This window comes from Cygnus olor, chromosome 7, assembly GCF_009769625.2.
Source record: "Cygnus olor isolate bCygOlo1 chromosome 7, bCygOlo1.pri.v2, whole genome shotgun sequence".
Classification (NCBI taxonomy): Eukaryota; Metazoa; Chordata; class Aves; order Anseriformes; family Anatidae; genus Cygnus; species Cygnus olor.
The window spans coordinates 32,943,761-32,970,913 of record NC_049175.1 but is presented as its reverse complement, the minus strand read 5'-3'; the positions used below and the strand labels follow the sequence as shown (position 1 = coordinate 32,970,913).

At 40.4% G+C, this 27,153-nt stretch overlaps 1 protein-coding gene across 11 annotated transcripts in view; it reads left to right on the top strand.

Annotated features, from left to right (window-relative positions):
- The window catches only part of FGFR2 (fibroblast growth factor receptor 2), a 97,222-nt gene extending 81,091 nt beyond the window's left edge, over window positions 1-16,131 (top strand). For all 11 annotated transcript variants that reach the window (XM_040563728.1, XM_040563737.1, XM_040563736.1 and 8 more), the window contains 8 exons: window positions 1,697-1,818; window positions 2,401-2,511; window positions 3,272-3,462; window positions 6,922-7,044; window positions 8,287-8,357; window positions 10,205-10,342; window positions 11,179-11,284; window positions 14,942-16,131. In XM_040563728.1, the coding sequence (XP_040419662.1) occupies window positions 1,697-1,818; window positions 2,401-2,511; window positions 3,272-3,462; window positions 6,922-7,044; window positions 8,287-8,357; window positions 10,205-10,342; window positions 11,179-11,284; window positions 14,942-15,106 (1,027 nt within the window). In that variant the 3' untranslated portion in view covers window positions 15,107-16,131. The remainder of the gene's footprint in view (window positions 1-1,696; window positions 1,819-2,400; window positions 2,512-3,271; window positions 3,463-6,921; window positions 7,045-8,286; window positions 8,358-10,204; window positions 10,343-11,178; window positions 11,285-14,941) is intronic.
- Window positions 16,132-27,153: the final 11,022 nt, after the last annotated feature.

Below are 27,153 nucleotides of genomic sequence, written 5' to 3'. Positions count from 1 at the left end.
GCCTTCTGCTGATGGTACGACAACCCCTTGGGATTCATGGGCGAGCACAGAAGTCCATGCTTTTGGCAACCAGCCCCTACCTACGTCGTATCTGTGAATCCTGATTTTGACCATGGGAAGCCATGACTGTAAGAACTTGGATACGAAAATGCTTGTCCAAATCTGGCCCCAGCACTGGGTAATGTTAACTGGATCAAGTTCACTCAGCATTCTCTATGACATCTGCTTCAGCACTGCTTCTGGAGTTAAACAATATTCTTTGCGGCAAAAGGAGACAGAATCTGGCCTGTGAGCATTGTGCTGGAACAAAAAAGATCTTGCCTAGAGGCTCTGAAGTTTTTGTTGTATTTTATCTTTTTATCCTCCTCAAGTTGGGATTGAAGTCTCTGTCTGTTATAGCTGAGCTTTTGCAGGGATGTGCTCCACAAAGTGGAGTGGCGTAGGCAGCTGGCCCAGTTAGTGACTGCCCTTCTTAAAAGGGTCCTTACATCGACACAGGATGATAACGGGGCTTCACTTTCCCCCAGACTGCTTCCCGCTCTGAGCAGAGCCCGGGTGCTGCAGGGAGGAGGTGTCTTCTGCTACCCTCAGCCATGACAGCCATGGCAGCAGCGAGCCTGCAGCCAAGAAACAGACTGTACCAGAGCCAGCTGTGGGCGGATAAAGGCTCCCGTCTCGCCCCTTAAAGGATCAAAGTGCTGGGGAAATGCGTGAAGATGTAAGAAGAGCGATCTTGCTGTGGACGGGGTGGATGCGGAGAAGGCGATGTGTAGGGGACGCCGAGCCCTGCCAAGTGCCTTCACAGCAGCATCCCCCGGGGACAAACCCCTCCCTGCGTGCCCATCCCAGCCTCATTTCCCTGCTCACCATCGTCCTCCCTCCTCTTTCCCCCAAGAAGGCTGCCTAGCCTCCTCCTCAGCTTTGGGGAAAGGAGCAGGGTGATAACTGTGCGATAACTGCCTGCAGCTGCGCCCCAGTGCTGCTGCTGCACTGCTGGCGCTGCCCTGCCTGATGCCTTCGGCACAGGACATCGTTAGGCAAATGTGCGTGGCCCACATGCCCAAACAGAAAGCAAGGATGTGAATTCTGAGCTAAAATTAGGCTATCTGGAAGTATGTTCGACTGTTTCCTCCCTGTGCTGTTGTATCACAGGAGTTAGTAATACCTAAAACATCCACCTGGTTTTGATACCACCCTTTGCCATACAAACCATCAGCTGCCTGACAGCAAACACATGGCAGCGTGCACAAAGAAACCTTTCTTCCATCTCCTTGCAGTCTACATAGAAAGAAGAAAATGGGCCACGACGACACGAGAGGCTGGGGTCCTGCTGGCTGTTCCTGCATCCTGAGTTTTGGCTGCAGCCCGATGCTCTGTGCAAGCTCTTCCCCTGCAGGCAGCGCATCCCTCCAGCTAGCCATTGAGTGTGGCCTCTCCCTTTACGAGCAGAAGGGCAGCTTAAAAGCTGGGTTTAGCAACTGATCTGTCTGTATTAGACGCTCTCTGCTCTGTCCCTAAGAAAACAGACCGCAGCGTGCGTGAAAGCCGATGTGCGCCAAGCATCTCATTAGTTCCATATGATAAGCGCTTCGTGCTGCAGCAAGTTGTTGAAAGGTTTTTATATTTAGCTCTGGAATTTCACTGCCTGCACCCCTGCCCCAGATGCTGTGTGTTAATCTCCTGTTTACACCTCCAGGCTGACGCTGGGTAAACCCCTGGGGGAAGGCTGCTTTGGGCAAGTGGTCATGGCCGAAGCGGTGGGGATTGACAAAGACCGGCCGAAAGAAGCAGTGACTGTGGCTGTGAAGATGCTGAAAGGTAAGAAAATTGGCCGAGCAGGGTCCGGTGCTGCTTTTAGCCATGAAAAGTTTCCTTTGCGGCATCTGAGCTCTGTCACTGTAGGGGGGTCAGAGTGCACATAGCTGACCTCAGCCTTCGGTGGTTTGCGGTGTAAATCTGGGCTCTTGACAGCCTGTTTATCTTTAGCTGCGAGTATTTGGATGTATTGGCATCGTGTGGGTCTCCTTGCTTTTAGTTGAGTTAATTGCAGCAGCAGTCCTTGCGTAGACCCTAGAGTAGGTGGTTGGGGTCTTTTTGCTTTGAATTTAATTATAAAGCTAGCTTTTAGGAAAGGCATGATTATTAAGGGTTGATCGTTAAAGACAGCATTTTTATGTCCTGTATTACTGACTCTTAACATATGACTGAAGAGGCAGTCAGTCCATCAAAGAGGCAGAGATTTTTCATTAGGACATAACACATGACTTTGCATAGTGCACAATGTATACTAGGAAACAGATCGCATATTCTACATTTTGAAGCACACACTTTATAGCAGCTGGTGAGCCTTAGAGAAGCTGGAACCATAGAAAATATGAACTGCACCTGTGTCTTGTACAGATGATGCTACAGAAAAGGATCTATCGGACCTGGTATCAGAGATGGAGATGATGAAGATGATTGGAAAGCATAAAAATATCATCAATCTTCTTGGCGCCTGTACGCAGGATGGTGAGTAGAGAAAAGAAAGTAAGCCAGAACTTTCACGCAGGTCTCTGAAACTCATTAATCATCATTTTTCAAGAGTTTTTAAGGAAACGGTCATGCCGTGATGGGATTTTTAGATATTTCCCTAGCTTAGCAGCGATATTTTAACTTCTGTGTCTCATTATATTTGCAGCTTTAATATGAGAAAGGGTACTATATCATATGAAAACTCTAATCCCTTGCTGTAGGGAAAAATGACATTTTACAGTGGCTTTACCCACATCTGTCATTCTGAACTGTCAGTTCTGCTTTTGTGTCCCTCGAATTTGAAACGAGTAATTTTACTCTCTGTAGACCACAGTGTTTTTGTTAAACTGTAATTATGTAATGTAAATAAAGTCATGCAGAAAGGCATGAAAAATCTGGAAATTAGAAAATTTAATGTAACACTTTCACCTTGTTTGAGATCTAGTGATATTTTGCGTCTGGAAATGTCTGCTTTTCATGGCATGGTCTGGAGGGAATAGATGCTGAGTGGGTCAGGATTAAGGTGCCTTCAGTTGCTAATTGTAGCTCTGCCACTATCCTGCTATGTATGTAGCTTTGGCCAGCCACTTAGCAAACTCTCTGGACTTCCTTTTCATTCAAGTTGTGCTTACTGGTTTTGCAGTTAAACATTTCTTAATCCAGTTCATTTATTATAGAACACTGGAAGATTTTTTACAGAAAATCGTTTTACCTTTTGACCTTACTCCAGTTTTTCCATGTCTCTGTTTATCCAAAGGTCCACTCTACGTGATTGTAGAATATGCTTCAAAAGGAAACCTGCGTGAGTATCTGCGAGCACGCCGCCCCCCTGGGATGGAGTATTCCTTTGATATTAACAGGGTGCCAGAGGAACAGATGACATTCAAGGACTTGGTATCCTGCACTTATCAGCTGGCAAGAGGCATGGAGTATTTGGCATCACAAAAAGTAGGTAGAACTCAGTAAATAGCGTGCAAAGTACTTGGTGCATATTTGTTTTTAAGTTTGGTTTTGTTCTCGTGTTGCTTATGGTCAAGAATTTGCAGGGAGAAGGACCTTTCTCAAACAGGTTGCGTAATCCATACAGAAGATCGGTGGGAAAATTCATATGCTTAGTTTTATACCAATGTTTAACAACATTGCTAAAATGAGGTCTGGAATCAATCATTTAAAGTAAATATTGCATATCTATCTGCACTTTGAGTTCATAAGCACAGGTAATCACTTGGTTATACAAGTCACATTATTCCACCCATGAGACAGTAAGGCATCGTTTGTATTCTGTTTGCAATCAGACCTATCAAATAGGCTCACACAATGATGTAAAATAAATTAATTCATTTACTGAAAGGGTTTACAGAATGATAATAGGCAGAGTGCAGAAGATCACAAGGTGCCTGGGCAGAAATTGTGAACAGAAGAGGCAAAAATAAGTGGAGTGAACTAGTCACTGTAAATTATGCACTGTACTTGAAGCTGGCCTTTGTCAGGATTAAAAGCTTGTCAAAAGAGTTTATTTATTCTGTCATGTCCCTAGACACTTATTACTTCAGCTTTTCTTCAAACAGTTTTTTCAACCAGTACCTTGATTAAATTACAGTTATGGAACCTTAACTAGCCCTGTATGACCGTGTAAGCATGCTGTGGCTTGGTGGGCAGGCAACCACACGTACCCTAGGTTGAGTTGGGACCCAGTCTAAACCAGAGCATCAGATGTTGATGCTAAGCATCCCCTGCAAGGTTAGTGGGACTTATACCAATTTCCAGTTGAGTCCACTCGCAAGTATGGGGCTGTTTTTAACCAAAGAGTAGAGCCTCCAGTCCTGCGGTGTAGAGTCATGAGTTTTTATTGTTTTTCTGCACTTGTAGAGTTTGAGGGTGAGGAGAAAGTCCAATTTTGCTCTTATTCTTTTGTTTGGAAACTAATTCTTAGTGCAGTAAGGTAAACGTGGAGACGTGTGACCCCAGGACAAGCCCCTCTAGTAGAGTAAGCATGAGTATTGTATTAGGTAAAGCACCTTAGGATATCTCTTCCTAAAATTAGTGAAACATTTGCCTGGCAATAAGCCATGTCCCAAGGGAAAAAAAGTTGTTGTGAAAGGGAAAAAATATCTTTCTGGAAAATCTTGATAAGCTCTGAAGTGCTGTTGAAGGACACTGCAAGAAGCTGTGCGTTTACACAAATGCACATGGCAGAATCATTTCATCTGTGGTCCAGTTGCTTTGCAAAAACACCTGATGAGTGCTGTGCCAAACTTGACAAAATGTAAGGCATTGCACAAGGTATGGGGAAGAGGGAAAACAAAGGCAGCACATAGAAAAACTGTGCATTCCAGTTCTTCAGATATCCCACCATTTCTGTTTGTATTTCTCTATTTCTTTTCCCCTTAGGGATCCATTTATTGAGCTGGAATAATAAGAGAGCTGGTCTTCTCACGGTATTTCCAGCATGCAGGAACTGTGAGAAGGCCAGTGTTCTTGTTATTTCAATCTAATAAATGGCTCACTGACACTTTTGAAAAAGAACAAAAACCACATAGAGTATCCTCTCAGAATATAATTTTAATATGCGAAAAAGATACGTGGGTGCCTACTCCAGTTTTTGCCTTACAAGCAATTGTACATTGCAAGTGGGATATTGTTTCTAAGGTGGATGGATGCTTTTTAAAATTCTGTTGATGTGTCCTGTCTGACATGCCAGTACAGTGCAAGAGCCACAGGGAAACTTAAGACGCAGACGCTCACCCAGACCATTGAAAAGAGACAGCAAATCACTGGGGCCAGAAAGCTGGCTGTGAAACCTGCCAGACATGGCAATCAATAATGGCACCATTTTGAAGACAGGAAGAGACTCGCTTGCAAAATTGCAGGGTATGAGAAAGCAGAGATACCCCTGAGAGAAGATATGGGTGTTTGGTTCACTTGTTGGACTCATGCAGAAATGTTGCGTGCTGTCTGAGATGCTCTGCCCACAGCCTGCCGTTCTGGAACAGGAAGATGTGCTCTAGATCCTTTGCGACACCTGGCAGTATTGGCAAGATACCTTGGCATCTCAGAGGATGTGTATGTTCTTGTATTTGGGCAAGTGCATTGAGTTTCTAGTGTCTTGGAGCACGTTCTTGTGGGGTTTGAGAACAGGGATAGGGAAGCAGGAAGCCTGGCCGGTGTTATATCTGCTGCCGTAGCATTGTTGATGCTGAATTAGAAGCCTGATTTGACACTGAAAGCATGTGCTGTTGTCTGGTCCTATGTACGTGAAGGCACTGATGAAGCAGTTTTTTCCTGACATCTGCCCTAGGCTGTCCCAGTGAGGACCAGAAACTTTGTAGACTCATTTTACCCCCATACAGGATGAGGGATCTCAGAAAATTGCTGGGGCAAGGTATAATGTGAGAAAAACATTGAGTGTTGTAAAATGTTGTGGTGGTTTTTTTTTAGATTGTTTGGTTTTTTGTTTTCTTCTTGTAGTGGTTCAGTCCAGCATGTCTGTGCACATCCTGAAATGAGGAGAACACAAAGAATAAACCAAAATTGATGAAGGGAAAAAAAAATAAAAAAAAAAAAAAAAGAGAAAAGGCTATTTAACTTGAAAAGAAGTGAAATGTCCTGGGAGGACTCCAAATGCAATGTTTCTCACCGTGCCCCTGCTGTGCCACCCTGTATGAACCCTAATAAAGCTGCTAAAACAGGAGTAATACGTAGAGCAGTCACAACTTCCTTTCAGTGTCAGGAATATCAGTTGCAAGTTTTCAGGATAATGCTGACATGAAGTAAAAAATCTGAGCAGATACTGGTTTTGCTTTCAGTATCAGAGCTGTTTAAAAAGCAAACAGTCCAGCACATATTGTATTTTTTTTTTTTTTCAAAATGAAATTGTTGTAGTCTCATGGTTGAAGTAAATATACACACCCTAGACATCTGGCTTTAAATTATATACTGTAGATATGTATCTTATTAAGATCTTTCATATTAAAAATGATTGCACTTACCCAGACTATCAGGTTTTAACCCTGTTGATCCAATATAATTTAAAAGAAGAAACTGTAATGAAAATGCTACAGTACCTGTACCCGGGTATGTGTAATAAAAAGTGGATCTCAAACAGCTTGAAACATTTTGGATCGCCACCCAAAAGCCTTAGCAAAATACGAGGCTTTAAAAATGAGGCTTTTTAAAGAGACTTTTGGTCAGTTGTTCCACCTGGAAGCACTTGGATGGACATGGATGGGTTGCAGTGGAGTAACTACAACATGCTTATTGCATGGGCTTATAGTAAATGTGGCATTCACACCTTGGCATTTGGGTTAAAATCCATAAAGGAGACATGGTTATGGTGTAGAAATAATTATTTTTTTTACAACAGTTTATTTCAGTGGGCATTTTTGTCTTGTCTTTCTTTCCTTCCAGTGTATCCATCGAGACCTAGCTGCGAGAAATGTTTTGGTAACTGAAAACAATGTCATGAAAATAGCAGACTTTGGTTTAGCCAGAGACATCAACAATATAGATTATTATAAAAAGACTACTAATGTAAGTGGATGGTTTTCTTATCTCTGGAAACAAGTGTTTCTTTCAATGTTTCACTTTAAAACTATGGTTATAATCTTAATGGGCTTCTTGCCCGGCAGACTCACTTTTAATCACAGACAAAAAACAGGGATCAAGGACATAAGCATTTCTGTCCCTCTCCTACAATGATGGATAATTAAAAGATAAACAAATAGGCTTTATTTTTTATGATTTATTATAATTGCTAGAATATAAGTATTAATTTTCTGTGTCGCTGCCTTCAATCACTTGAAATAAGTGGAAAATTGATTCTAGCTTGTTTTGCACCAGCTCTTGGATCTTGAAAAACTATGTATAAACAGTGATAGTAGTAATTGTAATAAAAATCCTATTTATGTGTGGTAATGCTGTACTTGCTGTAAAAATACTTATGGCAGTAGTATCAAAGTGGGACTAGAGGCTGAGAAAATGGATTTTTACTTCCCCCGTCTGTCACTATTTTTAACCTTTTAACTATTGTTTAACCTGTACCAAATCAAGGAGACAAAGTTTCAGATGGGAACTTTGCAGAACTCTTTCAGTTCTTCAGACTTTGTTAATAGTAAATAGTATTTATAAAAAATACTAATTAATCATCTTATGTGGTTCATCCATGAAAAATAAGCAGTCAGCTATTAATGGCATTTTAATGGTAATATCTGTCTGCATCATTCCAAAAGGCAGAGCAACCAGGTATGGGTCTGTTGGTGCTGGAGGAAATTTGAACCCACTTCATATCAAATTTGGTGCGACTCTTGGGCTCTGAGCAGAGTTTTTGTACAAAGCAACAGGTAGTTGTGGCTGCAAGCTTTGCGCCACTACAGAAGGTGGAAAGGAAAATGAAATTCTTGGGTTGAATGGTCAACTTCTTGTTTTTCAGAGGTTTATTGTGTTGTACTTTAATGTGGAATGGAATGAAATGATTTTTCCACTTTGATCTGCTTATCCTGTGATTCTACTTGCAAACAGTATGGGAACGTTTTTGGAGCTTTCAGTGTTTTTAATTTTATCATCAGCGTTATATCCATTTTCCTTGATTATCTGCTCTTTTTTGCCCGTTTGATTTTATTCTTTTTTCCCCGAAAGTTTTAAAGGTAAACTGTTTTCATCAGTAAACTGATCCCTGAGAACTGATTAATATTTTTTAAAAAAATTCAGTGTTGAAATCATCTGGCAAATTGCTTCAATTTTACTTTTTTTTTCCCTTCCCCTCTAAATGTACAGGGACGACTTCCAGTAAAGTGGATGGCTCCAGAAGCTCTGTTTGACAGAGTTTACACGCATCAAAGTGATGTGTAAGTAGTTTTATTTGAGTGCTTTTTTGGGGGCAGGAGGGGAAGCTGGTTTGTATTTGTTAAAGTTTGGGATATTTTGAAAATGTATTTCCCTGCTGTCCTTTACCTTTAAGTGTTTTCATTCTGTTTCACATATTAATAGATGGAACAGGACTTGCCCTTAGAAAGTGAGGATTTTATGGTAGACTGCTAACCAGTGCTCTGTTACTAATCTGCCCAGCTTCAAAGCACATGAAAGGTGGAAAATGCTAACCTCCTTCTGTCAGTGCGGAAGTTTCCCCCCTTGAACTTATTTACGGATGTGCAGCTACAAAGAGTCTATCTAATTTGCTTGGCTTTTGACATAGTCTGCACTTCCTACAGGTTAAAAAAAGAGAGGGAGGGAGGGAGAGAGAGAAAAGAAAGAAATAAAAAAAAAAAGGAAAAAAAAAGAAAAAGTAAAGAAAGAAGATCCTGAAAATTTCTTGTCAAAATTTGTGCTAAGACTAGGTACAGTAAAACATAGGCTGGGTTTACCAGAAGAGTTTTCCCTGATTTTAGAGACGTCGTTGCTTCCCAGCAGTGCTTCACATGTAGTAGGAAATCATTGGACTCTGTTGCTCCAGAATCTTTTAAAGTGTGCGGTGTAGCTGGCTGATGCAACAGCTCAGATTTATTCTGCTTCCCATTAAAGTTCCCTAGGCCTATCCTCGGTGCTTGCACGCGTTACGCTCTAAGATGTGTATTTTTTTATGCAGTGCAGATGAAGATCTTACGTTTTTTATTTCTCTGAGAGAAGCTGTTAACCGTAAAGGGCTGGATGCATCCCAGCACAGGTGTAAAAGCTTATGTAAGTCAGCACAGAGTTAAAATAGAAAAGAGCAGCGAGGAGAAAATAAGAGGTGTCTCCTCCTCCTTTAACTTGGATGTCCTTCCCAAGCTGCTCTCTCCTTAAGAAAAGCATTTACTGAGCCTTTTCCTGCCATCTTTATGTTATTTATAAAGGAAACTATATACACACGTTAAGGGTGGATCAAACTTTTGCTTTAAAATAACATCTTGACAAAATATTTAAGTGAATGTGAAGTAAACTGCTTCACTGGTTCAGGACTTGAAGCACACAGCAGGCACCGAGCACACGGATTTCAGTGCTGGAGCTGGGAGGCTTTTGGCCCCATGGTGGCTTTGAAGGCAGCTAAGGATAATATTATTGTAAGTGTGTGCAAACAGTTTACTAAAATACACTGCTGCAAAGCTAGCAGAGCTGTAGAGGAGCTCGGGAGCCAGGGCAGGCTTTGTGCTGTGCTCACCTGGCAAAGCAGCCTGCCAGAGAGCCCCTGGCTGCCAGCACGACGTGATGGGGCAGGCGTGGAGGAGGTGGCAAGCAGGCAGGAAAACTGCCTGAAATTAACCCTCCTTCATTTCCTGACAAAAATTAATAAGATTTTTTTTTTAAGAGCAGAATAATGCAAAATATTTTTGTTTTGAACAGCCTGCTTTTTCCAAAATATCCCACCCCATACTGGCAAACCAGCTGAACAGTATGGATGTTCTGTAAATAGCTAAACTGTGAAGACGTAGTTCTTTGCAGTGGGCCTGGAAACTTGAGTGCTCAGAGCACACCAGACAGAGGCTGAGGATGTGTTTGAGAATGTGCCTGGGTCAGTCTCTATTCCGTGTGCTGCTGATGCACCTGATGTGCTTACAGGTTGATGTCCCGCTCATGGCGTTCAGAGATGAGCAGATGCATGAAGAGAAGCTTAGACCTTTTTGAAGAGGTCTTGACAGTCGTTGCATCCATTGCAAAAACCTCTCTGTTTTCAGCAGTAAGGCAGATCTACTAATGCAGTTTTCTCTTTGTTTTGTAGATGGTCATTTGGTGTGTTAATGTGGGAGATCTTCACATTAGGAGGATCACCCTACCCAGGAATCCCAGTGGAGGAACTTTTTAAGCTGCTGAAAGAAGGGCACCGAATGGATAAACCTGCCAACTGCACCAATGAACTGTAAGGACCCTTATCTGCTGTACAAGGACTGAGGGGTGCAAACCGTACTGCAATCACACGTTTCATGTTACCCCCAGCAGAACCTAGCGTTTTCAGAATTGTTGACTCTGACATTGTGGATATATGTGCATATAGATATATGTGCATGTGTATAGATACATAAAGAAATGGCGTGGAAAGGTCTCCAGGCAATCTTGATAGAAGACAATTCTTTACAGACCCTGCTGTATCCCCTTGAAAACAGAAGGGATCATCTACAAGCCACTCTTTGTCAGTATTTTTAACCCTTATTTTTTGTTTTATTTCATTAAACATGAAAATTCTCAAATGGCACCCACACCGCTAATCCTGTGTAAGCTACATCAAGCTGTTTTTTTACATAACAAAATGCATTTGGGAACTGCATTAAAAATGCAATATCTACTAGCGATGGTTTGAGAGTGCTTTCGCTTTCTAATATTTCAGTATAGCCCTTGACTGTTTTTACTTTTTTCCCCTCATTTTAATTTCTTCAATTCACAAAGGCTGCAATCCCTAACATGACAAAATATTTAAGCACATGTAATTTAATACCATTGAAATGTCACAGAAGACTACGGAATCAGGTCCACAAAGAGGAAATTTAGACACTGAGCCAAGTAGAGATACAGAAATAGAAATGCACCTTCAAGGGAAGTGACAGCATTGCATGGTTTTGGGAAAGATAGTGGTCCATGTGGAGGGCTGCGGGCTGCTCACTGCCTTACTTGTGATGAAGAACACTGGCTGCATATGAAAAGGCTTATGAGAAGGACGTGTGATTTTAATTAACCCAAGAAAATGTGCATTTCTTACAGCTATATGATGATGAGAGATTGCTGGCATGCTGTGCCTTCACAGAGACCAACTTTTAAACAGTTGGTAGAAGACTTGGATCGGATTCTCACTCTCACAACTAACGAGGTAGGTAAATTGTTTCCCTCCATAAGCTGCTGATCAGGATGAACGGTTCAGGAGACAGATGGAATTTATTCAGTTATGAAATCCTGCTCAAGTTCTCTTCTTGTTCTGTTTGTTGCTGTCCTCCGAGGTTACATGCAGCTAAACTATGCATCCTATGAAATACTCGGTCTCTTGCCATTATGCCTTGGTTTATGTAACAAAACAAACACATCTTTAGAATGTTTTTGTTTATTTCTCTTTGCATCTTTTGATGTATTTAGCATAGCGGTATCAAGGGAATACACGTGGCAGATTGAGAGGCAGTGTTTATACTTTAACATGAGTTTCATGTGACGGAGAGTTGTTCATGGTGTTTTTTATTTATCAGCTCAGTCTGATTCCCAGCCGTGATATCTAGGTCAGAAGAGAAGAAATTGTCAATGGTAGATTTCAGATTGTGTGTCTGAGAGTGAATTAGGTTCACTGAGATAGCTCTCAGCGGAGGGAACAAGAACCCGCAGGGAGCGTGTGAACAGCCATCCAATTATCCAAAGGTCCTGCCTCACACTGCTTCAGGTTGGGGTATATGAATGCAGAAAGGTTTCATTTGAACGGCATTCTTACAGAGGTCTGGAATAATATTAGTTTTAGCAATGAACACGCTGATTAGCGTATTCACCCAGGAATCGGTTCTCTTACCGCTAAATCACATGCACCTTTGAGGAAGATCACAAGCAATGGAAATGTTGATTCTTTTGGTGGATACTTTTTGAGAAAAAATCTTGGTGTCCCAGAAATGTGTTACAAATCCCTGTGATTTCTGACAAATGATAATGACAGATAATGGGAGGGAGGGGGACAAGACGCTGCAACAAATTCTTTGACCATTTCAGAACAAATTTTTCATATTTGCTATGACTATAGCACTTCTTTCTATAGGGAAAAAAAGTGGAAAAGAAGGTTTGGATCATATTATACGTGTCACCAACATTAATTTCTGATTTTTCAGAATTGTCAGAAAATAACAACAGCAACAAAAATAAATTAACAGGCTTTAGGAAAGCCTCTTATATGCTACAGAGATGACAGGAGAACCTGAGTAAGAAGATGCCGTTTTTTATGAACATCATTTGCCTAGTGTAGTAGGCTTATGTTTGTTTGAATAGATTCTTTGGCTTCAGTAGCAGCTATAAATTTATCTGGCTTCTGTTTTTAAGGCTTACTTCAAAAAGTGTCACCTTCAGCAGTGGCTCGGGCATGAGGCGGAGTACATGCTCCTGACTGAGCCAGCCCTGTAGCTCGTGTACCATTACCATTTGTCTTCCCCTCATCCAATACCAGCTGAATCTTTTCCTGCCTAATTTATACACGATTTCACAAGGGCAGTTGGCGTTGGGCTGGCTGCCACCACAGAGTGCTTGGTGGCTTGGACTGGATCTGTGTTTGTGAATTCAAGAGGGAGGCTCTGGGCTGCAATTCTAAGCCTGGGAGAGGATATTTCTTCCTCTTGTGTGTTTAACCATCTTGCCTTCCCGATTCTGCACTGCTCATAGACCTGGAAAGATCTCAAAGGTAACCTGAAAAGGCCTTTAAGGTTATGTAAATTACTTTGGGCTCGAATCATAGGAAAACAGACTGGAAAAACCTCAGGAACATATCCAGTCCATCTGATCAGTGTGCAGCAGGATGCACTATATGTTTGTCATCCCTGACATGTTTGTGTAACCTGTCCTTAAAGATCTCTAATGCTGTATTTGTGCATCACGCTGTGACAGTCCTTTGTTCTGTTTCATTACCTTTACCTTTTGAAGTCTTTTTCCTAGTACCTAAGCCTTCAACTTAAGATACTGTTTTTGTCCTATTTACCCTGGATGAAGAAAGCAAACGACTTCACTTTTCTGTGCAGCACACTTGATGTTCCTGAAACCTTGTCATGTTCTCACTGTGGCTGATGAGAGCTCCAGTGTGTCCCATTGTCTATAGCTTTTGCGGTTTTGATACCACGGATTTTGAGTAATCTGCAATTTTGCTAAAGTGCAGCTCCTTCATGCTTTGGTGTGACCGTACTTCTGCTTGTCCACTCCACAGCTGCATCCCCCCCCACCACCACCAAATGACACTGTTGATACAGCATCAGCCTTAAACTCTCATCAACTCTGAAACTGGTCACCCAACAGCATCTTCTGAATTTGTGAAAGTGATTATTTTTGCTTCAGACTCTTGCCCTTCACCCTCTTCACCATCTTTCCCTCTTCCCCACGTTTCCAGAGTAGCACCCACTGTTTCCCAGAACTGTATGAGTAGAAGTCACCAAGAGTCAGCCTCGTGGCTGTTTTTGTATCGGCACCAGGAACCATCCTGATGCTGGGGACTTCGTATACCCCTTTATGGGACTGTGGCCATTTACATCGGATGGAGGGGCTGGAGAGGAGATAAGGGTCCCACCTGGAGTTCTGAACTCATAGCTGGATTAAATTAAGCCTTTTGATATGACAAGCTGTGTCTGCAAGCCCATGAGAAAGTTGTTTCTTTAAATGCTGGAATACTTTCTTCTGTCTGTCTAGAAAGTGCTCGATCATTTCTTGTCACATAAGACTGGGCTGCTTATACATAAATGTATGCCAGGATTGGCCTTGTGGATCTTTGAATGTCTAGGCAGCAAGATAGAAGTAATCATCGATCTGAACTGCTTTCCCTTGCTGCCGACTGTTTTTGTGAGCATTTTAAAACTTCTATTTTTCCTCCCTTTTAAAATGGTGCCCATATTTAAAGAGTAATGTGGTAATGATTGAATTTCTGACTGAGGGGAAAAAAAACGTTAACCAAAGAACAAAATTACCCCAAACCTAAGCACAGCAGCATAAAACACTGACTGAGGTGGAAGACTTGTCTCGTCAGTATGATCATAACTTGCGGTTTAGCAAATGAAGAGATTGCATTTAAATGAATGCAGCTGCCTTTAGAAGTTGAAAGAGAAGGAACATTTCAAGGGGAAAAATAACTTTATTCTCCTGCCAAAACTGTTGTTTCTAGCAAAAGAGCCTTAACCCAAAACTTGGATTCAGCAGATATTATTTCCCTTTTTAATGACTGCTTTGGTGATGGCTACTCTTGGATGCAGGCGTGTGCGCGGACACAGAAGAAAATGTAGCATAAAGAAGGCAGATCTAGAGAATTTAATTTTCTTTTCCTTTTAATTCTTTTTTGCACATATGCCACTACATGTTTAAACACAAATTTAATATCATGGAATATAAAACAGATATTTAAACTGACCAAAGGAATATAAAGTTGGAAGTATCTTTCCCTCTCCAAATCATTACCATGTGCTAAAGAAAAATGGTTCTATTTAGGATGAAATTTCGTTTTTATCATTGCAAGTGAAAAGTCCTCTTTTGATGTGGTTGGCATGTTTATTCCACTGACGCGGCTAATGCGGGCGATGTTGGACTTCACAAAAGTACTGTGTTATTGGTTTGTTTTCTTTCTTTGTTTGAGCTCCTTGTTTCATTAGATATTTGAGCAACAGGCAGTTTTGAATGCAGCTGCATTAAGGAAATGACTGTCATTTTTAACCTGTTCTTTTACCCACTGTGTGACCAAGCCAAGTCTGAGCAGTAGTAACACGCTTTTGCCAGTTTTATGCACTGTTTGAAAATGCAATTTATTTTGTTGCAGGAGTATCTGGACCTCAGTGGACCCCTCGAGCAGTATTCACCTAGCTACCCTGACACAAGGAGTTCGTGTTCTTCAGGTGATGACTCTGTTTTTTCTCCCGATCCAATGCCTTACGAACCTTGTCTTCCCAAGTACCAACATATGAATGGAAGTGTTAAAACATGAAAAGGAATCATATAGAGGAATAAAGAAACAAGAACATCAAGCTACCTACCATATACTAAACAAAACCTTTTCTCCAGAACCTTAATGTTTCTGCTTGTACATATGAAATATGGAAGAAAAAAAAAAGGAAAAAAAGAAAACTTGGAGGAAAGCAGTCAGATCCTACAGAAGAATCTCATAATTTGCAACTTTTAATAAATATTCCCAACAAAGAAGAATGTTTATGAGCTATATCTAGATACTCATCCATCTTAATTTTCTGGCTTTCCATAAGCTGCAACAGACTTTGTACAATGGACAAGTTGGACTTGAGGCAAACACTGTGTCTGCCTTTCTTGTTTATTTTGTAATATTTGGAGAAAATATATGTTGGCACACACTTACAGAGCACAAATGCAGTATATAGGTGCTGGATGTATGTAAATATATTCAAAATATGTATAAATATATATTATATATATTTACAATGAATTATTTTTTGTATTGATTTAAAAATGGATGTCCCAATCCACCTAGCAAATTAGTCTCTTTTTTTAACAGCTATTTGCTAAATGCTGTTCTTACACAGAATTTCTTAATTTTCACCATCCAAAGGTGGAAAATACTTTGCTTTCAGGGAAAATGGTATATCATTAATTTATTAACTAATTGGTAATGTACAAAACAATTAATCGTTTATAGGGTTGTTGTGTTTTTGTAATTTAAATGGCATTTCTATGCAGGCAGCACAGAGAACTAGTAGATATATTGCTCAGACTTTACTAGTTTTCAGATCTTTTTTTTTTTTTTAAAGAAATATTTACAGTATATAACTAATTTGGGGAAATTAAACTTTTGATTTATTTGTGTTTAAAAACTGCAGTGTCAAATGATTATTATCAGAACCAAATCCTTTAACAAGAATGTCTTTTATTCTCAATATCTGTCACTTTAACAACTTAACTCTTTAGGCAACGACAAAAAAAAAGAATCATTTCACAAAAAAAAAAAAAGAGAGAAAGAAAAACTTAAAATGGGTTCCTAAAGCAAGGAAAGTCATTAATTTGTCTATAACCATAGCAGAACGTACTGCTCTAAAAGGAGCTGAGCTTCTACCCTGAGTTGCACATGCATCAAATTAACTAGATTTCTCTTCTCTGGGTTGGATAATAGGTTCCAGATCTTTTGGCCTGGATCTCTTGCATTTTAGACTATCCCTCTATTGTAACTTAAGTTAAAAAGAGAGAAGTTGTTTATAATGACAATTTGCCATAGAATATCAGCATCTTTTTAAGGGATTAATTCATGCTGACTCCAGTATTTCCTTCTGATCCATTCCATAACAGTAGGTATAGCACTGGCCTCTGCTAAAATATCACTGTTGTTTGTATCTTTGTACGGAAGTCTTGTGTTTTTACTTTCAGAACACTTACACTGATACGGCCATGCAATATGAATGCAAATTACACTGTTTTATGTGTTTTTTTTTTTTTTTTTTAAATTGGGTAAAAAAGTATTAAAATCTGTTAACTTTTGTACTGACAATAAAATGTTTCTACAAATATTAATGTTAAAATTACAGAATAAATGTCATGCAGCTTATTTTTCCTAATCGTTTGTGTCATACAAACTGGTTTCCTGAACACCAAGTGATGGAACACATCCAGAAATGCTTCCTTCTGTCCTTATCGTAGATCTTCTATTGCCAAGCAATTCCTTCTGGAATAATATTTCTGCTTCTGCCTTATAAAATGTCGACTTATGAATAACATGGCTTATTTGAGTAAATATATGTACAATCTCTGGCATTTGTGGGGTGAGACACCATTTGCTGGAAAATGGTTTGAAAGGTTTGAAGTGTTCATGGTGCAGACAAAATATATTTCCTTGTTTATTTAGTCAGCTGTAGCCTTATTAGCAGCAATGGCTGCTACTGTCCGACAGAAACCTCAGTATTCTTAATGACACGGTGTTTTTAAGGTTCTCTTACAGGGCATCAGGAGATCATAAATCTTGCTGTGCTCATATTGAGATGAATTTTAAAGCAGCTTACTATTTCCATATCTTTTAAAAATAAAAGTACGTGAAGACAGAAACCTAATGGAAAGGAGCAGTTAAATAATGTAAGTTTGTGTAGTTAAGCTGTTTTAGTTATAGGCTTTTTTTTTCCTTTGCTTTGTTCATATTTGTTTTAGCTCTCAAAGTGTTAGATTTGCACCTTGGAGATAGACCACAATTTTACAAATGTTGGCTGAAGTATATTACACCATTTGCCTTTTCCAATTTTATCGTGTAATCCCTGGATTAAGCTTTTATTCTTCTCTGTTATCTGAAGATTTTCTTCTCTGTTGCCTGCTGATTAATTTCCTTCTATGAATACACTGGTTGGAGAGTAGGGCTCAGAAGCACTCAGTTTCTGCTGGAAAAGCAGAAAAGTGAATGTGGACTTGCAAGAGGAAGGTAGGCAGCAGAAAATAAAACCCAGCATTTGTGCTTATCCAGAGAAGATACATTCTTTATTACCATGACTACCTTTGGCTCTTTCATGAGAAGGAGAGGTTAGGAATTTGGACTGCTATCTCATCTAAAAATAGTTGCCATTGATGACATAGGAGCAACAATGAAGAATAGCTCTACGTCAGAAAACGAGTTTATATTGATGTGGGTAGTAAGGATTATGTTCTGTGTATAATCACTGCTTCCTGCAGCATCTAATTGTGTCTTGTCTCTCATTTAAGTATTGATTCAAATCAACTCTGTGTAGCGTATGAGAATATATGGATGTAGAAGCCAGGTTTATTTTGGCTCAAATCCATGAATAAGTTCCTGTTGCCTGTTTTGTTTTTGTTTCGCTGTTTTACTGTACTACAGCAAGTAGCACGGGCTATATTCAGTAGATAAGACAACTTCTATTCTGTCATGTTATCTGTTGATGTGCTATCATTCAGTATGTTTTGCGTTACGCTTTTACAAGAGTAAGTTGAACAGTGTGTGTTTCAAAGTTGTCAAAGGACAAGTAGGTTTATCATTTTATTTCTGGAAGTAGCATGCATAAAACTGTAGAAAGCCAGTCCATTTATCCATGAAAGGGTATTCAGAAAAGAGCACCGCAAAATTCTGAGATCTGGAGGGCATCTTTCTAGTGAAAGATTCGGTGACCTCACTGTAATTAGTTAATCCAAGAGAAGGTTGAGTTGTCACGATCAAAGTATGTAAACTGCTGTTAGAGTAAAACAGTTAAATAAAGCTCTCTCCCATAAAAAGCTCCAGATCCAGTGCCTGGAATGTGGAACAAGGCACCTCCTGGCTTGGTGGAAAGCATAACTTTGATGGCAAAAGTTATTAGTGGTAGGAGCAGCGTACCGATGGATCCCATTGAGCTTGCCCCATGGTCTTCTGTGGTTCCACAGTGAGCAGAATCCAGAAATTGGGTGAGCTGGCTGCAATGGTCTCTCCTGTCCTCCGTGTCTGTGATAGGAAAGCTTATGTTATACTACTTTTAATTACCCTTATATACTTGAGAGAAAAACTGAAGCAAAAAATTTGCTCTTCACAGAAGAAAAAGAAAAAAAAAAGCCAGCCAACATGTGCTTTTAGAAGGTCATCTGTCCATTCTGTAGTCAGAAGGTTCTGTATCTGCATAATTTCATCTAAGTATAATAAAAATATTTAATTTATCCCCCCCGTCCCCCAGTAAATGTAATAAATTTGCTGTGATGAGACATAAAGCGTAAATTACCTCCAACAGTTTGTGCTTGGGAAGGCTGTCAACCCTTCTGTGCCTGTAAACATGTCTGTGTACTTCTGAACTTTCACCACTGTGAGTCCTGAATGCCACGTGCAGTTTAAATGTGGTGGACCCTATGGAGCACGCCACCCACACAATGCTCCTATTAACTATGTTTTCCATGAAACTCCTAAAAGGAGAGAAGATTGAGGTGTTTTCTTTACAGGGGTGCCTGGAGATAGAACAAGAGGTAAGAGGCACCAGTTGGTTCAGGGAATTTCTGTCTGGCTCTGTAAAACAGAAGATTCACAGTGAGAGCAATGTAACGTTGGGATGAGCTTTCTGGAGAAGTGATGAATTCTGCCTCGATGTAGATTTTCAAGACTTGGCTTGATGGGGCTTTGATAATCTCATTTAAGGCCCCACTTTCAACCCAAGGGTGGCCAGGATGATCTCTGGAGTCCCTTCCAGCTTCGCCTTTTCTATGATTCTGCAAATCTGCATTATTGGCTAAAGGTAGCCCAGGTCTGCAGGGGCATTCTCGAAAGGTGCAGCGGCTCATGTTGAGTTTGTCAGGTGGATGTATTGTTCAGTACATTCAATTTAGTGATGCGTTTAATGAAACTGTGATTGCCCTCTATCAAGGCATTTGAATTTTAAAAGTCAGATTCTGGCTTGCCTTTGATTATCACAGCTGGCCAAAGACTTTCTGACTGATTTGCTGTGCAGTGGAAAAATGCAAGTTTTTGTCAAAAACTTTAAAGTATGAGTGTCTTGAGAAAGATAAAGTATTTTGACCTTATCAGAATGTCATGACCCTATCAGAGTTATCTTGTCAGAAGGAAATGATGTCAGTTTATGTTGAAATTATTTAATAGGAGATGATAATATCTAAAGACAAAGTAAAAATTTAGTATTTTGATTTTTGTCCAAACAGAATGGTAAGGCTAACTCAAAGTGACACGCAAGTCCTGCAAGTAATTTTGCTTTTAAAATGTTTTCTTTCCAGTTCAGACTGAAGATCGTTGTTGTTGTTGTTGTTCCCCTCCAAATACCAGAATTTCTTGAGGAAATGTCTGATGTACCAGGTGTGGCACAATACACCCAGTACCCTGATGGAAGTGAGGGCAGGAGCCAGTGCCTCAGGAGGGTTTGTGAGGAGCCCGGTACCATCATCATGTGCCGTGGGACCAGGCTGACTCCCCTGGCAGAGCTGCATTACTGGACAAGCTTTTCCAAAGCCACAGAGGCTTTCCAAGGAGGACTAATATTTCCCTGAGGCAGTGGAACAACTCATCTCTTCTGCTATGGCATCGTGCCTTTGAATTGTTTGAGGCAATAGGGAGAGAATGGAGACACAGGGCAGCAAACGAGAGCCCTGGTGTCACTGCTTTCTGGAGAAATCTATGGCCTGTTATACTGGAACCAAAGTGAATTAAAATTTATGGGGGAAAAAAAAAAATCAATACTGCCAAGGACTGTTTTAAAGACATCTCAGGAAAAGGTAGCCAAGGTGCAGTATTTTGTCTAGACATGTTTCCCTGCCACAGCTGTAACTTTTATTTTTATTTTTTTGGTCTATTCAGCAGCATACATTAGTTTCATTTCCAAAGGTTTGTTGCCACAGAGATGCACAAAACTGAAAGCCGAATACTGCTATATTACTAAATTCAGAAGGTGAGGGATCTGAGATGGGAGTGATGGTCAAGGCTACGTCCACATCTGGAAGGAGCAGGTGTGACACCACTGGAGAAAATGGAGTTGCATCTTCTTACATCGTCCCTGACGATCATTCCTGAAGATTTCAAGTGTAATGTGTTAAGTCCTAAGTGCCAGTCACACTTGGGAACAGTTTATCATGGCATAGGCTTAGTGCCAGTGCATCTGAGGAAACGCTGGCCACGTGGCCCTGCAGCCTGCCTCTGATGAGGCTTCCCGGAGAGCAAACAGGCGCAGCAGCAGGAGGACACCTTTGTTCTTCACTCTGACTCGCTGGATCACACCTGCTCTCCTTGACAGAGAACTTGAATTTCTTCACACAAAATGTATTCACTGACTTACAAATTTCCTCCACCCAAGCTTTCTGTAGCAGCTTTCTCAATAGCAGCTGCCTCCTTCTGCCACCAAAGTTATTAGAAGTACTGCTGTTGTTTCTGGAGAAGACAGGGCCCACAGTGCATGATTTCTACCTGCACAAAACTAGTTGAGGGATGAGGGATGGTTTTGGTGCAGACATCATACCAGTGGTGCAGAAGATACATGCAGAGGCCTTCAACTAGAAGGAGAGCGATGGTCAGCAACAAGCGAGCAAAAAGCTAATACGTTATGAGGTGAGGGAAGAAACCTTGCACAGCTGGTACTGGCTCTTAAATCAAAGTGTTTCCCTGTGAAACTGCTCATTTCCTCCTCACCAACTCCGGGAAGCCACCAACCTGAGTGCCTCTGTGCTCATCTCCTGTGGAACTGCCAACAGGCTTGAAATAAGTATGTAGCTTGCCTGTTGCATCCAACTTTTCTGAAGCACTTTCTTTCATGAATCCACACTCTTCTTTCCAGCTTTAGTAGCTATCTTTATTTTTAAATAAGATTTTTGAAAAAGTATTTGCATTTTTCAGATCACAGATTTGGGGGAAAAACAAGGGTTTCTGCTAAGAAATTGAATTTTTCTAAGAATTGTAAATTAAAAAAAAAAGCCTGTTTTCCTAAATTTCTATTTTTCCTCTCATTTAAAATTTCCAAGGCTTTTTTTCCTGATGGATGTTATAGCAAATGGCAGACTTCTTCAGCTGATGTAATCCAAGACTTTACTCACTGGAGAGGAGATGTACTACTTATTTATCAGCTGTTCAATGAAGCGTGATCCATTGGTTTGTTTTTTAATGTTCAGTAGCCTTTTGGGGCTATTTTCCAGTAGAAATGGATTATTTATCTCTAATTATCTGTAAAGACTGGATCTGTATAAGAATTCTTGTAGGTCCAGCCCTATAGATTGCTAAATCATGATGTTAATGTCATTTAAATGTTCGGTAGTCACATAATAGATGTAATCATGACAGGGTTTTGGAAGATTCAATAAAAATGTAACTAACCAGAAGAAATTCCGAAGGAGAAATGTTTTTATTATGCAAGTTAAAAGCAGTTTTTCCCGTAGTATTTGGCAGTGCTTTGCTTGCTCCTCTCATTTGACTTTTTGCATCATTGTTCACAAATACTCTGTGGATCCTCATCTGGCTTAGTAATTGGGAAACAACAGTTACGTGCAGGGCAGTTCCAACCAGTCTTAAAATCACCCCAGAATTTCATGCCTCGTCTCCCTTTCAATTCCCACTGTCCTAAAGACAAAGGATGCCACTCGGATCCAGGCTTGAGGAACTCATTGATTCCTGGGCCTCTCTAAAAACCTGTGATCGTTATTTGTCCACGTATACAACCTGGCTTCACAGTTTCATGATATGAGAGCTGAACTCCTTTTACTAAGGCAATAAGCAAGAAGAGAAAATCTGCTGTGGTTTTCCTCACGCTTTGTTTCGCCGGTTGCAGGCAGATGAGAAGTACAGCAGCAATGCTTAGCTGCCTGCCGTAGCCCTGGGCCTGCTGTCTCTCCTGTGGAGCCTCCTCCTGCCGCCCTCACACCCGCAGGCCCAGCCCCTGCCAGAGCGCACGCCACATCAGTAGTTGGGGAACAGACGGCCTCAAAGGCTTGCGTATTTGTTGAGACTTCTTTGTAACTCGACTACAGACAGCCGCTGCTCCATTCGTCAGCCCCCTCTGTTTGACAGTCGGTAGATTTATGGCACCGCGTTTATGAAACCAAAATGCAATTAAGCACAATCAGTCGGTTCGGCTGAAGTTTCCAGATACTGCTAGTGAAATCTTTTACAAACGTCATTAGAGCAGAGGCTTCGAGAAGCATGGAGTGAAAACAAAAGATGGAAGTTTTTCCAGATTATTTCAGTCACTCAGCAAAAAAAAACACAAAGGCTCTAACAGTATTTTTTAGGCAATAAAGGGCCAAGAATCTCTTTGCCATTTCAGAGCTAGGGGTTTGCTTTCCCTCCTGGGGTAAAAGTGGGGGTAAAAGGAACACCAAATGACGAAGTGGGAAGTCACTACGTTTTTATGGTTTCTGCAGGCGCGATGTCTGCTTTCACTCCGAGTGGAACAGCAGGCATGAATGGCATGTTCCTTTTGGGGGGGAACATTCCTACCTAATTAATTCATAGCAAAGATATGATCCCAACATGTCAAAGCTGCACGCTGAATTTGTAAACACTTTCTTAAATAGCTTTGGATTTCTTGATTTCCACCGTGTTTCTGTGTACACCCATACCCCAGCAACTTCCAGAAAAATACCAAAGAGTGAAAGTAACACTAGTATTAGAATTACTACTTTCACTACTACTACTACTACTAGTGAATGCAATTATTTTTCCTCAAATTAGCTGCAATAGTCATGTAATGGTTTCCAAGCATTTTGAGGTTTTATTCTTCCATCCATTATATAACCTTTGAAGAGAAATGCTTAGTATTCTTCGAGGTTAGACACATTAACAAATGCAGTGTCAATAACGTTGTTATTGTTGCTATATCTGTTGCAGTCAGGAGCATGTGTAAATTAAAACGTACTCCTCATATAGTACAAAAGGGAAAGATAAGGAAATATTAGTGCCTGTGCACCTTATGCTGGCTACATATACTGAATTGAATTTATATAGGAGATCAAGAATATATTTGTGCACACACTTGGGAAGGGATATCCCAACAGGTTTTAAACCCAATGGAAATAAACCGACACTTTTCTGACAATGAAAGGTCAGACTCAATTTCCAAAATGAAAAAGGAAAGTTAGAAAACAACAGTGACAAAACACCGTTGTCTTTTTCTTGATCTATGTGTTAGGTCACTTAATAAATCTTTTGGTGTTTCTGGCACCTAGTTCTGTGGTTGATAGTCATGAAAGGTCAGTAGTTATGCTTGAAAATTTATTATTCATTATAATCCCATCTTTATCTGTACTTCTGTTTTGAATCTGCTGTGGAGCAAGTAATCAAGACAACTTCAAAAAGTAACAAGGATCTTGCTCAGCAAAATCTCGGTATGTGTGATGCCACTGGAAGTCAGCCTTTTGCCAGAAGCTCCATGGTTAAGCTTCTTACGGTGCTGGAGTGAAGCAGTAAGGAAGTTGTTTCCATCTCAATATCCCCATTTTGTGCTATTCTTTGAAAGGCAAAGAAGATTTGAAGGGTGCAATGGGGAAGTCAGCCTTTTGCCAGAAGCTCCATGGTTAAGCTTCTTACGGTGCTGGAGTGAAGCAGTAAGGAAGTTGTTTCCATCTCAATATCCCCATTTTGTGCTATTCTTTGAAAGGCAAAGAAGATTTGAAGGGTGCAATGCTTGGTTCTTACCACACTATTTTGAAAAACATGCATCACATACAGTAAACTTTTCCTGAGGGTGGAATGGCCACATGCGTGTAGATGGCTGTGAGCATTTTAAATACTGAGACCATCAATCTGCAGGAAATTATCACTGTGTATTTATCACCCATGTACTTGGCCATTTCATTATAATAATTAGTTACAGAGAAGCTTCACATGAAAGGAATGTGTTGACCTCTTTTAAACATTCAGCCACCCCTACAGAAACACAATGCCCCCAGCTGTGTGGAAGATGCTCCAGAGCAGACAGCCATGCTGTGTCCTAGCTCACGTGGCTCTGGGCATCACAGTCAGGAGTTACAGAAAGGAGCTGCCCTGCTGCAGCAATTACTGGCTCTCAGATTTAATAGATTTAAGAGCTGGTTTCTCCTGGAATCTTGTGGTAACTGGTATGATATGGTAAGCATGTCTGCTGTCTCTCCACAGAATGGCTGCTGAAAGGCTTTGGAAAAAGGCACTAAAAGTCCAAAACCAAGTCCTTGAGAAGAATGTTGTTTATAATATACACCTTCTTCTCTGTGAACACCTTCTCTGTTCCCCAGTGCAGCACCAGGCACCCACAGCTGTTCTTCCTACAGCATCAGCATCAGAGGAAGAAGCAGCTGATGGGGCATTCTCTCACATTTGCTCTTTTCCCCTAAAGGGACCCCCATTCTCGTTGGAGCTCCCCAAGTCACGTGTACCTGACCCACGTCAATGCCACTGGCTGCAGGAGCACGCAGCTTTCCTCCTGGCCAGACTGGCTGCCACTTGGCTTCCTTAAAAATGAATCTCAATTTTGTTTTAGAACAAATAACCACCTTCCAGTGCCTCTGCAATATGATCTTCTAAAGACAGTTACTGTGTTGACCATATAACCTGGACTCTGCATGCATGTTTTAAATTTGTCAATTATTAATTTTATAATGTGTCCCTCAGGTCCCTTATTAATGGACAGCTTACAGAGGAGGTCTGGGTTACTGTTTATCACAGCCTTCAATACTTTGGCATCCCTTGAGTCAAATTTAGCTCTCAAGCTTCTGCCTGCCAAGTTAAATCCTTTTAGCATTTTTATAATCTCCAAACACACGTTTCTTCATCTCAGACTCCGTCTCAACAATTCAGTAAGCGTTTGCTGTTTGAAATCAGACCATGATGAAATCTCTTAATAGTCACTCTATGAAAATATTTTGTTTAAAAAACACTCAGAACTTAATTGGAATGAAAATACCGGCAGCTGGATAGTAGTTTGAAGCCATAAGTCTGAGAAGCAGCTGGAACAGCGGGAATCAGAGAGACACTTCTAAATCTTCCCCTTACAGGAACATTTCAAGGCTGCTGCATTTTGGCAGGCAGTGAAAAGCACCCACTTGAGTCTAGCTTTCTTTGACCAATATCATATGCTGCTGTTACATCTGTCACTTCGATCTGCAGATAGCCAAAGAGCACAAGAAATTCTCCATCTTTTCCTAAGTTTTACACGGTCCACAAGAACATGATGTATTACCAGAACACCATTGCCATTACTGCCATATCTGAATAGTGGCTTTAGTAGAGAAGGTATTTTCTTCTCAGCTCCTCTAATGAGACTTACTGAAAGATATAGTGTAAAGAAATATTTAGATGACTTTTTCATTGGATGAGGGCTTATTCTTTTATCTATGTTGTTAGGCTCTTAACTTCATCCTAAAACTGAGATCTAATTAAGTTAATATAAACATTCATGAACTTGTTAGACATTTTTTGTTGTGTTTTATTTACATTTCGGCAGAGGAGTTATTCAAGTGGTTTGAGGTCTTGTATACACACAGTAGCGTCCCTACTGTGAGTTCAATTAGCAAAATATTCCAAGTTTTCAGAGCAGCTCCCTTTCCAATTTCTACCAGATAAAATTCCTTCCACCCCAACAGCTAATTGATAAGGATGGAATTAATTGCCTGGAGGCATTGCCTTCTCTGCATAGAGGTAATCTTCACACGTAGCATAGCAGCATCTTGTTTGTATCTGAAAAGACTGGCTCTTCAATTTGATCAGCATAGAACATTTTGTTTTAGATAAAGAGGAAAATGAATTTATAAAAAATGTAGTTTCAACACTGATGTTGTAAGAGCTACATGCAAAAAACACTACAAAAATTTAAATTATTGCTAAATTATTAGAACAGCCTTTAGATAAATTCTTCTCATGGGATGTTCATTTTCAAATCATGACTAGCAGGATATCTGGATACCTATGACTTTTTAAAAAGAAAATACAGATATAATAATATGAACTTGGCACATAATGCAGCAAAAATGTCAGCAACCTCATGAGCCTAAAAGGAGCCAGCGCACAGCTCCTGGATGAGGCATCCTGTTCTCTGCCAGCAGCCATGCAGTAACTCTGCTAAGGACTCTGCAAGTTTAAATAGGCATCCAAAGTAATTTAGTCATGACTGCATTTTTATTTATTTATTTTATTTTTATTTTTTTTGATAACCTGGCATACACACTAGGATCAGGTGGTGTTAACGAGTAAAACAAGTGATGCCAGTCAACTGTAATTGCAAAACTAAGTGGTTAAGGATATAAAGCAGATTTCCAGCTTGAAGAAGTTGTCCTTGTTTTAACTACTACAGAACAATTTAATTACTCTAAGGTAATCACAGCTATGAGAATGAGTTGGAGCTAGCATGTTTTAAAGTAGAAGGGGAAAGGTTATCTCCTTGTTCTGAGTCACTACACCCTATCTGTACTATAAATCATTCTTTGGAGGATAAGGTATGTTCTGTATACACATCTTATTCTTTACCAGCAGTATTATTTTAGTGTCTTCTGTGTAAATGAGAAGGAGATGGCTTGTGGGAAAGGGATTTTAGGTATCTTGACTGCCCTATGTCAAGCAAGACCCCCACACCCATGGCCATGGAGTGGGTATCTCCTCAT